The sequence below is a fragment of the Grammomys surdaster genome, unplaced genomic scaffold, assembly GCF_004785775.1.
Source record: "Grammomys surdaster isolate TR1022 unplaced genomic scaffold, NIH_TR_1.0 130, whole genome shotgun sequence".
Lineage (NCBI taxonomy): Eukaryota > Metazoa > Chordata > Mammalia > Rodentia > Muridae > Grammomys > Grammomys surdaster.
In genome coordinates this window covers 10,980,861-10,997,875 of record NW_021604588.1, presented here as the reverse complement: position 1 = coordinate 10,997,875, position 17,015 = coordinate 10,980,861, and the positions used below count along the sequence as shown (strand labels likewise).

General features: G+C 48.3%; 1 protein-coding gene across 2 annotated transcripts in view; it reads left to right on the top strand.

Moving 5' to 3' along the window:
• Window positions 1-297: 297 nt before the first annotated feature.
• Rcsd1 (RCSD domain containing 1) overlaps window positions 298-17,015 on the top strand; it is a 58,679-nt gene continuing 41,961 nt past the window's right edge. For both annotated transcript variants that reach the window (XM_028760103.1, XM_028760095.1), the window contains exon 1: window positions 298-466. In XM_028760103.1, coding sequence (XP_028615936.1) covers window positions 461-466 — 6 coding nt within the window. In that variant the 5' untranslated portion in view covers window positions 298-460. The remainder of the gene's footprint in view (window positions 467-17,015) is intronic.

Sequence of the window (17,015 nt, the reverse complement as noted above, 5' to 3'; positions counted from 1 at the left end):
GAAAGAGGGAGAGGTGGTCTGAAAACGCGCAAACCCCAGGGTCCTGAGAAACTTCGCGAGAAAGGGGGCGCGGCGCTGCCCAGCCCATGTTTGGGCAGATTAATGGAGTCGTGGCTCGGGCTCTTGAGTCCTGCCTTGGGAGGGACAGTATCTGTTTAGATTTGTGTCTAAATTTAAACCCCGATCCGGCCTCCCTCCCTGCTCCCCTCCCCTCCCCTCCCCTTCTCCTGCATCCCTCGGTCCCTCCCTCCTCCTCCTCCTTCCTCGTTCTCTGGCGCAGGGCCCCCAGCTGGGGCAGTCCCGCAGCCGAGTGCAGCCAGGCGCGCGCCGCCGCCCACTCGCTCTGTGCCCGCTACAGCCCGAAAGTGACCCGGGCTGGGAGCTGAGGGGACAACGGGGATCGTGAGTTCTTAACCCGGGCGAGCGGGCGTGTCCACAGCCGAAGGACTACCTGGAGGACATGGAGGTAAAAGACTGGCGGGGACGCGCGGGCCTGGGGCTTGGGGAGAGTGAGGTCAGAGCGCTCCTGCCCAGGTCGCTGTCCCTGCTCTCAGCAGCATGTAGTCAGACCGTCGCCAGAGCCAAGTGGAGAGAGACTGGTCCCTGCTCCTAGGAGACCCCTGCGGACCGGAAAGGACCTCAAGGCAAAGGAGGGGGCCCTTTGTAGGGATTCAGGTGTTCTGACTGCACTTACATGGTTTTTTTTTAGAAAATAAAACTTAGGTATAACTAAAGTCATAAACGGATAAAGGTGTGAGCCAACAACCCCAAAACAAAAAACTCCAGCAACCCTGACTCAGGCATTGAGAAACAGAGCTGGCAGTTGAGGCCGGGACTCTGGCCGCATGGCTTCCCCTTTTGATTGCAGCGTGGCTTTTCTGACCAGTTGTTCTCTTACTTCTGATGTCCCTTGTGTCTGTCACATCTTCTTTCATAACTTTCTGAAAAGCTCCCTTGCCACCGGTCAAAAAAACATATTTCTGAGAAATTGGAGACTCTTCAAGATGCCCTGCCTCCTGAGGTGGTGTGCACCTTGGGATGTGGGTAGCCATATCTGAGAGGTAGACAGGGGTGAGTCCCAGACTTTATCTGCACTTTTCCAACGTCAGAATCCTGGCCACCGCTTTCCAGCCAGGGAGTACGAGGTCACCTAGCTCCCTCTTCCAGGTCTACAGATATCCAATGTTTCCCTTCCAACCCAGACCAGCTGCAGGTGAGCTCAGAGGCACGCCATGGCCAAGCCCCCAGGTTCAGCCCCCCCGCGAGAGAGAGAGAGAGAGAGAGAGAGAGAGAGAGAGAGAGAGAGAGAGAGAGAGAGAGAGAGAGAGGAAACTGTGACGGTTTATCCTAATCAATCTCAGCAGGACCTGGGATTTTCAAAGAGGAAAAAGGAGGTGAAAAACCCCTGGCCTTTAAGGTGATTCCTACTCCCACTCAAAAGGAAACCGCTCCTTCTTAGCCCAAGGTCTGGGGAGATCCCAGCCCACAGAAGTTCAGTCCCTTCCAGGCCTGAGTCCACTCACCTTTTCTAAGCTTCCCTGTCTGCCTGCCCTAAAAGAACAGCAAGGCTGTGTATTCAGCTCAACCAGTTGTCATAAAGTAACAAGGATTGCTCTCTGCGTACTGGGCACTTGGGGAGCGCTGAGTACCTGGGATGCTGGTGTCTGAGATGGACTTTCTGTAGCGACATTTGCAAGTCGGGAAGTAGTTGATTAGAGTAGAAAGACCACAAAGCATTCCAGATAGGTCCTTACATATGGTCAAGACCTTGCAAAGACAAAGCAATAGGAGTCTCTGTGCAGGCTACGGGACAGAGAAGGGAAACGGACAAGGGAATAGTCAAGTTGCTGGACCAAGCAAAGGCTCATAAAGAAACTGCTGTACTTATAAGCTCCCTCCTCAGGAGGAGCTCAGGATACCCCTGGTGACAAGCTGGAAGCTATGGGGTCACTAACAGGACTGTAACGGGCATAAGATGGAAGCCCAACTGGACTTAAGCGGGGCGCTGCTTGAAGGCTCCGATGCAAGTTCTAACTTTAATCTAGGGAAACACAGAAGGGCTCCTGTCACAGGGCCACTTCTTCCTCCCTCAGATGAAGAAGAAACAGAGGGAGTCCAAGGCCCTGAAAAGTATCAGCCCAGCAACTTCCTGTGTGGCTTGGTAGGTGGGAGGCATGAAAAGAAAAGACTCTCCTGTCTACAAGCTGATATATGCAGTAACGGAAAAGGACCTGGATAGAGATAGCCATATTCCTGTGTGCCAAAGGCTTGACCAGCACAGGGAGATTACCTAGTCAACCAGAATGCCAGACAGATCTGCTTGCACCCATTCATCCTAAGGTGTGCCGTGGCCTCGCTGGCTGGCAGTGACTGTTTTTGAAGTTTGAGAACCAGTCATGAAAGCCTAAACAAACAAGCAAAACACCACAGCAGCTAACAGCTGAGCTGTTAAAGGAAGTAAAGAGGAAACAGAAGACAAGGGAGGTGACACTTCTCATCTAGGAAGTGAAAGTCAGTGACAAGGTGTATTACCTGCTTATGGGTGGAGCTAGGAGCCCTGAAATCAGCCTCCTGAAGGAGGCTACTTGTTTTATTTGAGAAGAAACTGAGTCACGTCATGTCCCCACAGTGAGCACTCAACCCAGACCAACAGGGTTTGTTAGCCACGTTCAGTTTCTATCGCACACTTGCTTACCTTGCCTACCGCAAATGTTAGGGAAGTCTTCAAATCCCTGGGACTACTGTCAGCCACATCAGTCATACCTCAGCCTATAGGGACCTCCCTGGAATAAACAAAGCTAGGTGGCACTTGACCTGTGCCTTTCTAACACTCCCAATCCAGTCGAGGAAACAGGGACTCACACATCCTGTCACTGTGTGCTTAATGAATGCTTCTGCAAGCGTGACAGTACAGGCCCGAGCAGAGGCTGCTCAGAAGCCTTGAGCGAAAGGCAGTGAGTGGGTAGAGAAACACAGGGAGACCACACCGGCTTCATTCAGGGAGGCAGGATGGTTGGTGAGAGGTGAAGATAGGGGGGTCCTTAAAAGAAGAAAAGTGGCAATAACAAGATAAAGCCATGGAAGCAATGAGGTCCTCCCTAGAGGCGACCACAGGAGGGGGGGGGGCGTCTAAGCCACCTAGAAGGTGTTACCTTTTCTCATTCCTTAGCTGTGCTCCCAACTCCTACCTTCTTCTAACTCGCCATTTTCAGACCTTGAAGGCAGCTCATGAATGGCCCTGGATTCTGCCCCACAGACAGTAGGAAACTGAGACAGTCCTGCTTGAGGTGGCAGCCACGATGCTGCCCATTGCATGTACAAGGTTCTCATTCTAGGGAGCCCCTCTGAGGCCCTGGATGGGGTGTAGTCTGACTCCAAGAGGAGGACAGAGAGTAAAGACCTTCGATAGAGGGGAATCGGAAACGTCTGCATTTAAGTTCACAGGGTGCCCAGAGGAGAGGACATGCCCTTGCATAGCCGGTGTGAGACCCTGGGTTTGATCCCTAGTAGAGGAACAGAAGGAGCAGGGGAGGGGAAGAAGAGAGAGTATATGTATCTCAGTGTAGGCGGGTTGTCTTACTGGTGGGTGGGTCTCCATAAACCAATACAGTGTCTATCACAGAAACCCAAACTTCCCAATAAAATTTGCCTAATAAATTAATAGAAACTCTGTAGCTCAAATGTTGCCACCTTCCCAGTGGCCCTTGGCCTTTACAGAGCACTTAACTAGTCCCACCAGGCTCCCAGTGAGGAGGAGGACCGCTCTTTACATATCTAGGTCCTCATGACCACCAGTTAAGACATACTGATTGGGTGATTGTGATATTGGAGATGAGAGACATTAGGCTTTTAAGAGAGAGATAAGGAGAAAAAGAAAAGAAAAAGCAAGCTTTAGTACGTTTATTTGCTGGTTTGTTCTGGACAGTATTTCAGCACTGTGAGACAGGCAGACCTCTTTGGCTACAAAATCATTGTCTCTAGAGACAATAATGGTGAAGTTATTGTAGACAGGAACCCAGGGAAAACTCCCTTCTGGCCTTTGAGGGCACTTGCATGAATGTGTGCATACACATAAGTAACGTTTTCCAAAAAAGCGATCTGAGAGTGGTGGCGCACGTCTTTAACCCCAGCACTGGAGAGGTAGATGCAGCAACGTTGGCCTTGTCTACAGCACCAGTTCCAGGCCAGCCAGGGCTACACAGTGAGACAAACCCTCTCTCAAAGGGGTGGGCGTGTGTGATCAAGCTGGGTGTATTAGCCCACCTTTTAATTTCAACACATTGGAGCTGGCAGCTGCAGAGCCAAGTTAAAGATTATTCTTCAACTACATACTCAGTTCCGGGCCAGCCGGTGCTTCGTGAGTCCTTTTCTGAAGAACACACACACACACACACACACACACACACACGAAATGAAACTATCTGTTCATCTTCGTATGAATGTATTGTGTATGTATGAATATATATACCCATATATGCATTCATTTGGAAACATATCTTTTTTAAAAAGATTTTATTTATTTATTTTATGTGTATGAGTACTTTATCTGCATATACACCTGCATGTCTGAGAAGGTATCAGATCCCACTATAGATGGTTAGGAGCCACCATGTGGTTGCTGGGAATTGAACTCAGAACCTCTGGAAGAGCAGCCAGTGCTCTTAACCACAGAGCCATCTCTCCAGCCCTGTAACCCGTGTCTTAGGTTCATGTAGTTTTTACTTTGTTGAACATTTGCTAGTTTATTTTTAAAAACATTTTAACAGATTAAATGTTTGCTTTATTAATAATTATTATTTATTGCGTATGTGTATAAATATGGGGTTTCCCATGCTACACTGTGGGTGTGGAGATCTGAGGACAATTTTCAGTAGTCAGTTTTCTCCTTCACCATGGGAATCCCTGGGTGAACCCAGATTTTCTTGCTCACCTAGCAAGTATGTTTACCCATCGGAGTATCTACCCTGCCCATCTACTTTATTTTTATCTCATTTATTTGTTAGAAGGGAAAACTCCAAGTTTAGGGAAGAAGGATTATTTGGGGATGTCCCTGTGATCCCCGCTGGTTTTCCCCATCCTGTCACCGAGCTGTGGTGTGCTGGTTGAGGCTGGTGGTCATAATGGGGACCAATCCGCCTCTGAAGGAGTTAGACTGGATGGACTTGCAGGCAAGCCAGGATATCCACTCCCCTCGGCTCTGGCTGGGTGGAGACCCTTGGAGTCACTCTGGCTCCCCTTAGCAGACATCTTTCATTTGCTGGTCTGTGAGAACAGGAGTAGTTTCGGGTAGGCACGCTGTCAAGACCCTGCCCTATCACCGTGGGGTGAAGGCATTCCTGGAGCGGAATCGGGTTTCAGAGCCTGATCCTCAGCAGGCTGCCCACAGCAAGGAGGGCTGGAGCCTGGCTCCTGCGGTTCCGTGGGAAATCTGAACGCTGGCGGCTCAGCAGCGCGGTAATCTTATCAGAGCCACAGAAGAAAGCCTTTCGGTTCCAGAGAAGGCAACTCTGCCTTCCTCTAGTGACAGTGTCTGAGGTTTGCAGGAACAATCTAGCCTATTTAACCCACTGGAAAAAAGGCACACAGCCCTGTAAGAAACAAAACAGTCCCTAATTGCTCCCGCCTTACTGGGAAGGAGCAAACCTGACTCAGGTGTGCTGGGGCTGTGGGTGCAGTCGGACCTTTGGAAAGCAACAACCTGTGATTCTCCTCTTATCTGGGGAGTATTTTAGTCCATGCTCTTAAGAAGTCAGTCTCATAAAGTTTCACTACAACAGCAGCATGCAGCTCGAATCCACCACCCTCATAGTGTCAGGTGGACACATCTCTCAGAGATACCATAGGCAGAGCACAAACATGGAACGACCACCCTCAACTGCATGCCCTAGGACCCCCCCCACAAACCCACCTCCCAAACAGAGCCTGACCAGAGAGGACATTGCCTTTGTCCTTTGGTCTTTTGGACAATGGCATTCCCACCTCCCCCCCACACACACACACACACTTTGCGGCTTTCTGAATGCTAGCTGTGGGGATTTGTGGACCCATGAGGCTCACCGTGTAAAGCTACACCTTTGGGTGGATCAGACCCTGTTCTAGTGAGAAGGCTTCTGACTGCCATTCAAAACTCAGTAGGTCCCTAGCAAAGGTAAGGTGGACTTGCAGGATCCTTACCTCTCTAAGTCTCTTCACGTGAAATCTCACCCTCAGTGGACCTTAGGAGTCCCTGGCTGGAAGCTCTTAGCTCTGGACATTGGAGATAACAATCTTCCTAGCATCTCAGATGCCTCTGTCCCATCTCAGGGTCGTCCTCCAGGCCCGTGGATGGCAATCACAACTTTTTCTCCTACTGAGTCTTCTATAACCTATGGGTGGCAGTTTGCAAGATGACAGCTGTTTTTGGTTGCCGCTGCTGTTTTATTTGTATGTATGTGTACGTGTGTATATGCTGAAGTACATGTGGAAGCCAGATACAGACACTGTCTTCCTAATTTCTCTCCGACTTGCATTTCCGAGTCTCTCACTAAATCTAGAGCTTGCCGATTCAGACACCTGTCACCAGGCCTGGCGCACGCGCGCGCGCACACACACACACACACACACACCGTAGCCTAAGTGCTGGGGACTGAATCTGAGTCTTCATGCTTGCAGGGCTGGCATCTGAGTCACTGAGCTATCTCCCCAGCCCACAGAGCTGTTTAATCAGGATTAACCATCACATAATGACCATTTACAGCCTGTCGGGCACTGGGCCTCTATCTGTGACCTATCTCTCACCTTGCTGACCCTCTCAGAGAGGAAGCAAGCACTTAAGCCCTTAATTGCAGAACAAGATGAGAGCTTGCCCCAGGGAGGAGGGGTGCCACACCCAGCCTGGGGCTCAAGGAGGGCTTCCGGTGACGGGTGACCTCTGGGTTGAGTGTTGAGGGAGTAGTTGAAGTTAACCAACAGCAGAGAATGAGGAAAAGTCCATTCCAGGCAAAAGCAGGCCTCACAGGATTCGTGTTGATTCCTGGAAGGTAAAAAGAGATAACAAGCTTTGAGGTACAGAGAAATGGAGCTTGCCAGTTACTACCATAAAAGGCTCTTTTCTATTTGGAGAAACAAGATCTACATGTATGGCAGGACATGTTAAAAATACAAGATGTGATCTTGATAAGCTGGGAGGTTCGAGGGAGTTCAAAGTCAGCTTCTTCTGTGCAAGAGAGAGAGAAAGCAGGCTTCCTCCTTGGGCTTCCCCTCCAGGTGCTTCCCCTCCGTTATCGCTATCTGAAAGCCTTGGGGGCTTCAGTCTCAGTGAGCTCACTCCTGTCTGCCACTTCTAGCCTCCCCACTCACGTCTCCTGTTGTGGTTGCGCCTCCTGCTCATTCTCTGAAAAGCCAATTTGTTTCTCCTTGTATCCAGCCAGCCCAGGGATGAGCCAGGTGGACTAGCCAGGTGGACCAAGGAGAAACAGCAGACCAAACGCACGTTAGCCCCACCCAGTTAAAACAACAACCGGAAGTGAAAGGCTGAGCCTGTGGTTGCCAGAGCACAACTCAGGCACCCACCAGAGAGGACATTTCCATCATAGAAAATGCCACAGAAGGCTTCCAGCTCCTCTGAACCTCCCTCCCTTGCTCGACCCTCACCCTGAAGGGTTCATTCCAAACACTTGAGCTACAGGGCCACTTACTCCAGCCTGCTGCCCCACCCCCACTCTCTCAGACCTCCAGAATACATTCCTGGGCCTCAGGTCCCTGGCTTGTCATGCTTCTGAGATATGAACTGATGGATAGTGGGAAATTCACTCCGAGCAGCCACAAGCAATGGCAGCGTGGGCAAACATCTAAAAGCTATCGTCATGGTGATTACTAAGAAATGTGACAGACTTACTATGTGCGGGTGTTTCCAATAAATGTATCTTTTTAATCCTTATAAAATCTTACTGCATCTGTTTTCTAGATAAGATAGGTAAGGGGCTATGTTGCTGGAAGATCGAAAGGTGATCATCCCAAGAGCCACAAGGGTACCACTCCGTGAGTGGGGTCCTAGGGCCCTTGTGCTTTCTCTTCTTCTGCCTGGACCAACTTCCTTTAGCCAATGCTAGTCTAGGCAGCGCAACACTTGGAATCTTTAAAGCCTGAATCAGCTGAATTAATTCTGATCCTCATCTAAAAGACTTCAAGAAGACTCCATTGTGTCTCCAGTAGGGACAGAGGACACCAACATGCATGGCAAGGAAGTGGAATTTTGAAAGTTCGTTTTTTGTTGTTAAGGGTTTTTTGTTTGTTTGTTTGTTTGTTTGTTTGAGACAGGGTCTCTTACGGCCCAGGCTGGCCTTAAATTCTTGCTCCTTCTGCTTCCACCTCCCAAATGACGGGTTTTTAAATGTACCTTACACCAGGCATGGTGGCGCATGCTTTTAATCCCAAGGGATGCAGAGATAGGCAGATCTCTGAGTTCAAGGCCAGCCTGGTCTACAAAGCAGGTTTCAGGACAGCCAGGGCTACACAGAGAAACCCTGTCTTGAAAAACAAACAAAACCAAACAAAGAGGCATTAGTGGGCTTTTAGAGCATAAGAGTTTGGAAAGTCAAAGGGATTTAGCAGTTCCTTTCACCTCCCTTTCCTTTAAAGGTTAGGTGTGCTGAAGTCAGTTGTGGCTGAGTCAGAACTGTGGCAATGGCCTTCTAACCCCCAGGGCGCTCGCTACAGGATCCACAGGCTCTGTCTGATCCACAAGCCTCACCTGATTTACTCAGAGCCTGACCTTCTGTCAGCTCTCTGCTGTCTACTGGATCTCTGCCGTCTTCCAAACTCTAGGCTTCGTTTGTCTCGAGGTCCTCCCAGCAAATTATTCTCAATGGGAGTTCAGAGAAGAAAAGTTTTCATTATCACTGTTTTAACTAGAGTCAGGAGACCACGAGCCAAGGCTAGAAAAGGTCTAGCCCCTTCCAAGTGCAGCACTGGTTCTCTCTCACTGGGCTGCTTCCCACCATGAGGGAGCGTCCTCAAGGAGATTTGCGGTTCCTATTGACTGGTCATGGCCATGTCCCCTCAGGATGGCCTGGCTTTGAGAGTAAGGAAGATTTTAGTTTTTTCTTGTGAAAGTGTGTGGGAGGCTCAGTGAGAGAGGCTCACTGGGATACCTGATGCGCTGTGCTGCTGGGGAATGGGACAGGGGAGAAGCCAGAGTCGAGGAAGTTAGCCATTGTGTGCATTTGCTAAGTGTGTGTCTGCTAAGAGATGGCCATGGCCTGGTGTTAGCTGGCCACACTCCTTACGGAGGCTCCAAGGAACAATCCTCTTCACACCTCTCTTCGATCCTGGTACTTGCTGGCTCTGGCTTGAGGCCACATCTCTCTTTAACCTGTGTGTTCATAACAGGGACATGTGTCACTGAATTATGACCCTCGGTGACAATTCTGGATTATGACCTCCTCATTTCAAAAACCCTTAAGTCCATCTGCAAAATCTCTTTTCAGAAATAAGGATGTGTTTACAGGTTCCAGGGATCAGGGGGTGATTATGTGGTTGGGGAGCCACTAATCACCCCTTTTACAGCAGGAAACTTGTTATCCATACAGTGGTAAAGGGCTTGGGGGTGAGTAGGGAAAACCCTTGGTATTAGGTTGTAGTGTGAGCATCCTTACCGATACGCTCAGGAGGTTATGGTGAATAATTATAGTGGATATTCATTACCAGTCACTGTGTGACAAACTTCTTATCCCCTTAGGTAACCCATTTCCACTTTTGTCTTCTTTAGACCTACCTAAACAGGTGCAGGGCTTAGCTGTAGCTCTTCATTGGGAGAGCTGCTGTTAAGAAGGGGAGCCCCTGGGGTGCAAAAGAGCACTTCCATGGAGCCATCATCACCTCCTCCTGACCGCTTCTCTTTCTAGTGAGACTAGCTGGGTTGGCAGGCTGGCAAGAGCTGATCAAGAGAGGTGAGTGGATAGCTCTGTCTCGTGAGTCAGGTGAACTTTGCTGTAACAAACAAGGCCACAGTTCTAGTCTAAACAGCAAGTGTCTGTTCATTCCGACAATGCTATATGACCGCCGTAGCTTAGCTAAACCTCCACCTCATTATTCGTCCTTCATCTGAGACCTAGAAAGGTGACAAGTAAACATACAGCTCCTCATAACCACAGGAGCCAGAGAGGACAGTTCCTCCTACCACCTCCCACGGGACTCAGTGGCTTTCACAGGCCAGGGAAGTCTTACTTCACAGTACTGCCTATCTCTGAGCTTGTCTGGAAGCAAGGCTGTGTGTGTCCTTCAGGCTGCTGAAGGTGGGAAGGCCAAGGAAGGCAGCAACTTTACAGACGGCTCAGTCTCGGGCTCTGGAGATTGGCAGAGCTCTGTGGTCAGATCTGCTCTTCCTGGTTGAAGTGAAAGTTGCTTTGCAAGCAGAAAGCTTGTTTCCAATGATGCCAACTGCTCTCTGAGCTTGGGGGATGGTTTAGAGAGGCAATGGGTTTGGAGGGGAAGCCAAGAGTACATATATACCCATTTCTATAGGAGACCAGTGGAGACATCTATAGCTAAGCCATTAGGTGTGGCTGCTTGAACAGTTTCTTAACCATCTTGGTCCTGGAACATCCCAAGTCACAGAGCATGCGGTCAGGAAATGCAGTTTATAGCTTTATTGGCTCCTAGGATTTGAAAACCTCTTTGCCTTTTGCAGCAACACGGTGCTAAATCATCCCCAAAGTCTTTGATTTTAAACCCCACTACCATCAAACATGGAACCCAAGTCTGTCTTTCTCCTGCTTGAAGTTACACGACACCAACAATCACCATTCTTTTCCGTGGCCTTTGTTCATAAGGTCCTGCCTTTTGTGCCTATGGAAGGGTTAGTGAAGGTCACTGGAACTTGGTGGTGATGTTGAAGGACATGGTCCAATCATTAGACTTGTGGCAAGCCCAAGAGGGCACTGTACCAGAGGGGGACGGGAACGCTGAGTGTCAGGCTCAGGGTTGATAGCAACCTCCATCAGGAAAGCTAACGTCTCTTTACCATCCAGGCTGTCTTAAAATCTGATCAGGCATGTCATAGATAGGATAGTTGATGGTGTCAACAAGAAAAGCTACAGAGCCACGAATTCGTGGTGGTGGTGTTATTAATAATTAATGTTTGAAAAACTGGGACAACCCTAAATAGGTTTTATAGGTATCAGAAGAGAAGGTGAAGAGGGGGCGTGAGCAGAGCTTTGAGACAATAAGGATCATAATATAAGCAAGAAGACTATCACAGCATAATAGTGGCTCTGGACACTGAGCATGGTGGCTCACACCTTGAATCCCAGCACCCGGGTGGCAGAGGCAGGTCTCTTTGTGAGTTCTAGGCTAGCCTGGTCTACAAAATGAGTCAGCCAGGGCTATTACATAGAAATCTTGTCTTGAAAAACCAAAACTAAAACAAACAAACAAAAAAAAGCAGGTCTGGGCCAGAAATATAGCTTGGCTTATAGAGCATTTACCTAGTATGCAGAGTCCTGGGTTCAGTCCCTAGCACACACCAGGTACGCTGCTGCATGGCTGTGATTCAAGGACTTGGGAATTAAAGGCAAGAGGATCAGCTCTCAGTGAGTTAGAAGCCAGCCTGAACAGGCTGTCTTAAAACAAAACAAAATAAAATAAAGGTTTTGGGGCCAGTAAGATGTCTTAGCCAGTAAAGAGCTTGCTGCCCAAGCCTGATGGCCTGGGTTCTGTCTTTGAGTTTCCATGTAAAGATGGAAGAAAAGAACCTACTCCATAAAGTTATCCTTTGACTTTTAAATGACTGCTGCTGAGATCGATGTATATGTATGTGTATGTGTAGTGTATGTGTATATATATATATATATATATATATATATATATATATATCTCACCATATGCACATATCTTACACACAATAACAACAACAACAAGTTCTGACCTGGGACATACAAAAACACTTTTCGCTTCTCTAAAGCAGAAGATCTAAACACATTGCTTATAGGGTTATAGGGTTATAGGGTTATAGGGTTATAGACCCTATGACAAGACTGATACATATACAGAACGCCCTTGTCCCTGCAGGCCACATGCAGAGACAGCATTGTCCTGTAAGAGCTAAAGAGCATAGGTTCCAGGAGCCAGAAGGCTGAGATTCAGTCTGATCTTACCTTTCACTAGAGTGTGAACTCCTGCCCTTTTGATTTCCCACCGGTAAAGTGGAAGTCTTTAGAGATCATCTCTTGAGTTAGTTAGTAAAAAGGGCCAGGCGTGTATGATGAGTCACGGAGGGGGCTATTATTGGAGAAGAACAGCCCAGGCAGTTGGTGCAGCTTTGACTGGGATGCCAGGACATCTGAAGGTCCCCTCTAGCCCCAGGGTCTGTGACAAACACCTAGCTATTGCAGACCACACACAAGCCTACCTGTCTGGATTTCTGCAGACAGCTGGACCTGGTATGAAGTCATGGATCAAAGCTGTAGGCTCCCAGAGCAGCCAAGGGCTGCTGGAGGAAGGGGGACTCCTGTACTTAAACGAATTTTAGAGAAGGAAGGGGAAGAGAGGAGACAAGTATATTTTATGCCTTCAACCCGAAGGAATGATGGAGTGATTAAGGGAGGAGCCAGGCAACGGGGCAAAAGATCAGTCGCCCTTAATATGGTCACAGACCTCAGGGGATGCCTAAGACCAGAGAACCACATCCGATAATTTAATCTATCTATCTATCTATCTATCTATCTATCTATCTATCTATCTATCTATTTTTTGACTTCACTCATATCCCAGGCTGTCTAGCCTGGTACTCACGGCAATCCTCCTGCTTCATTCAACCTCCCAAGTGGAGATCTGGCAAGCGTGAGCGGACAAGCCTGTCTTTGCCTTTTCTATCATAATTACAGCATGTGCTGTGGCCGTAACCTTTATAGTGTGAGGCACACTTGGAAAACTACAATGCAGTTATGTTTTGATTTGTTTTCCCTTTGTCACAATCTTATGGATAGAACATTCAGTCTTACAGAGTCTTAGCAGCCTGGATTATGATTTCCTTTTCCCTAACTTATTGAAAAACAAATGTCCAAGCTTTTCACCTGAGGGAAGTACTTCATAGCTACTCTTCGGCATATCCGAATCACCGCTGTTGCTGGTCTCGTGCTTTGAGGCCATAACCAAGGGAAACAAAGTCGCTTAAGCACGAACAGCAACATGGCAGTAGGTCTGATATTAGCCAGCAGGCAGGTAGCATATACAGAAAGGATATGCTAGACAAAGAACGCAAACTTTGTAACTAGTAAGTTCTTTCTGTCTGGGAGTTTCCATTTAGTATTTTTGGATTACAGTTGATCATGAGTAATTGAAAGAAAAAATACAACCAGACCCTAATGGAAAGTCTAGTCTGCCCACTGTCAGCTTCCCCTCTGCCTCCCACATCCCCAGGACACTCGGCCCACCTAGTGCCCCTGCTGACCTTCTGTAGGGAGGCTCCCTGGGGAGGAGAACAAAGTGGGGTGCCTTAGGAACACAGTGGGGATGGGAAAGTCAACATCAGATGCAAGCCCATCTCCCCCTCTCAGCTGACACCAGTCAAAAACTCCCAGCTAGATTTAGAGAATCAAATGTTTTCATATATCAACAAGGGTATTCTGATTTTTCAAATAGTCACATTACTTACATTACAAAGGAATTTTTTTTGCCAAGACAGATTCAGAGTAGATTGAGCTGCCTGTCCAAAGTACCCTCATTAGCGACCTTGGGTCTTTCCTGAGGCAAAGACACAGCCTCTGTCCTCCAGTCTTGCCTCTCCAGTGGCAAGACACAGCCTTCTGTCCTTGGCATGCGCTTGTTAAATATTTTTGTTAACGATTTGAATGAAACCTAGAAGGAATCCAGATGACCCACCGCTGGGATACTTAATATGACCCATGACACATTCGAGTTCAAAATGATTTGTATAGGATGGGACTCAGGGCCAAAGCCAACATGATGAAATTAAGCAGGGATAGATGTGAAGTCCCCTGCTTAGCTTTAGTGTAGGACAGACCTGGCTTGGAAACCCACATCTGTTTGCTCAGTCATTCTGCAATGGTTTCGTAGCTAAACACAAAGAGTGCTGTAGTCTTCCTGGAGAGTGTAAATGTAAAGCCGGTGAGCTGAGGTGCAGTGGTGAAGTCCTGTACCCCGAAATGAAGCAAGGGGTAGGTGTACTGAGGTGCTGTGGAGGCAGCGAGGGCTTGGGGTTGGAGGATTTGAGGAGAAAATACATTCTCCATTTATGTAGCTGAAAGTGGCTGTTTTATAAACAGGTAGTGATGTGAAAGTCTCTGATGTATACGGTGCACACATATGCCCGACACAAGGATGGGCCAGTAGGAGTTCATGAGACAAATCTCTGTGCTGATTAGAAAGATAGCATTGACCAATGACGACTCTTCCTCCTCCTCCTCCTCCTTCTCCTCCATGATGAGGGCTCTGGAAGAGGGGCTTTAAAGGCACCAACACTGTGTTGGCAGGCTCTTGACTGGACCCAGTGTATTGTGGGTGAAGAAAGGAGAGGCAGACATATCAGTTGAGAGGCTGAAGCACTAGTGAGAGATTGGGATGGCAAAGCTGCAGACCCAGCCAAGGGAAGGATGAAGGTAGAGCCCCAGTTCAACACTCTCCTTCAAAAAAAGAAAAGAAATGAGAAGGGGGAAGAAGAGAGGAGAGGAGGGAGGAGGGAGGATGGGGGGAGAGTAAAGTAAAGAGGGCTCACTGTGAGGCTTTATTTCCATCGGATGAATTCTGGGCACATTAGAGTTTCTTATCCCCCAGGTGACCTCTGGAATCTGTGGGACCCCTTCTCTTTCCCTCAAGCACCAGGATGGGGGACTCAGAGGAGAGTCTGCAGGATTGCTGGGCTGTGGCTGGGAGGCTGGGGAATGGTGGCCAGATGGAGAATTCCATAGACAGAGCTATTTGTTCACTATGCAAAAATGTCTTCTGCACGCCCTTAGTAGCTGTCAAGCTAGAATCCCACACAGTGGGTAATTTATAAACCCACCACCAGGTACAGGAGAGGTCCGAATGAGGCACGTTTTCATTAGTATATTACATGATAGAGTTGCAGTTGGGGTTGGGGTCCTTCTAGGAAGCCCTGGCACTTGTGTTCAGGGGGTTTTCCATGGTTTCTAGTCACAAACAAACAAAAAAACATTAATGTATTACTAAGGGCTGGAAGCAGGGGCATCCTGAGATGGAGGCCAACCTCGACTACATGACCCAGGTTGGTCTCTCCTCCTGATCTGTTTTGGTCTCAGAGCAGAGGTGGGATAGGGAGAAAATGATGATCTCATTAAATACGACTGTGCCCGGCCAGCTCTGCGTGTCTTTATTATTCTTAGGCACAAGCATAATTCTTTTTACTTTATTTTTTTTTTATTATATGTGTATGGGTATTTTTTGCATGTATACGGGTGCCTGACAAAGCCAGAAGCATCGAATCCTCTGGCTATAGATAATTGTGAGACACCACATATAGGTGCTGGGTATTGAACCTGGATCCTCCAGGGCTGTTAGCTGCTGAGTCTCCACTTACACGGTTGTAATAAGCACATGTACGTACAACAACTCTGCGCTGTAATCTTTTTATTTAAAGTGATTTGCAAGATGATATCCTTGTCCTCACAAAGATGGATTTTCATTTTAAATGTCTGCTACCCAAATACACCCTCATTTATTTTATTATTTTTCTATTTTGGGTCATGGCATTTGCTTCTACTTTCTCTGTGTTATAAATAACACAGCTATAAACAGTACATGTAGCCTCTTCTTCTTTTAAGCGATTCCTTTGGAAGCAATTCCCAGGAGTGGAATTATTAGACCAAAGGATGTGGATATTTTTATGACTCTTGTTGAGCACTGGTGTATTGCCCTGCCCACCTTCCTCCACACAGCCTGGCTGTACCTGGTCTACACAAACTGCAGGCTCAGCAGAGTGGACCAGGGAGGGAACATGAGGTGAGAAGGACTCACAAGCATATCCAGCAGGCGGTCCACTCCTTCCAGTGCCCTGCAGCCTGTGAGTCCTGTGGTTTCCGCTGGGAGGGGAGGAGAGCAAGGCAGGGCAGGAAGGGGATGTGGACACTCTGGGAAATGAAGCAACCATTTGGTACTTCCTACTGAAGCATCTGCAGATGGGGGAAATAACCTGTGCTCGTGTGTGTGTGTGTGTGTGTGTGTGTGTGTGTGTGTGTGTGTGTGTGTAGCCAGGGATAGAGCAAAACCAGAGTACTGGGTTAATGAGAAGGGAAAGTCTTCTGGAAAATCCTTCGCAGTTTAGTGTGGTCTGTCTGGACTGGGGAGGAGCAGCAATCACTAGCTCGCTTACTCAAAAACCTTCAGCAGGTACGCACTAGGTCGGGTTCTTTACCGGGTCTGGACTCAGCAGGAAAGTGACTTGGCTTCTGTCTTCTGAGGGGTCCAGGGGCTTTGCTGTCTAGTGAGGGAATCAGAAAGGTGACAGAAGGTTCCTGCAGTGTGACCAGGTGTTTGAGTAGATATGACCTAGGTATCCTGTTCAGGGAAAGGAGCCGATGAGGCGTTTTGCAAGGGGAGGTGACCCTGAGCTCAACCCACCTTGAAGGACAAATCAGGGACAAGTTGCTGAAGGATCGCACCAGAGGGGAGAGAGCCCGAGAGTAGTTACAGTGAGGAGCTCCTGTCAGACCTTCCCAGCATCTTTGGGGCTTGGGTTGGGAGGACCTAGGATTTCTGCACAGTCTAGTTTCAGAGGAAAGTCTCAGGGGCTAGCCTTAAATCTGTGCCCAAATAGCCAACACCCTCTTCCACTTACACTTGGATGTCTATGGGTGTGGCTGACGGATTACAGAGAAGAAGAGCTCTCCCAAGCTACTCTTTTGGGTTACTGCTCATTTTATCTGAAGAGCAATGGGGCCAGGAATTGTATGAGTATACTAAGCTCACTTGGGCCTTGCAGAGAGAGAGGAGGAGATTTCAGGCTATGAAGACCTTTGGGGGCTGTTCAGGTATCCAACTCAAGGCAAGGAGAGCTGGGC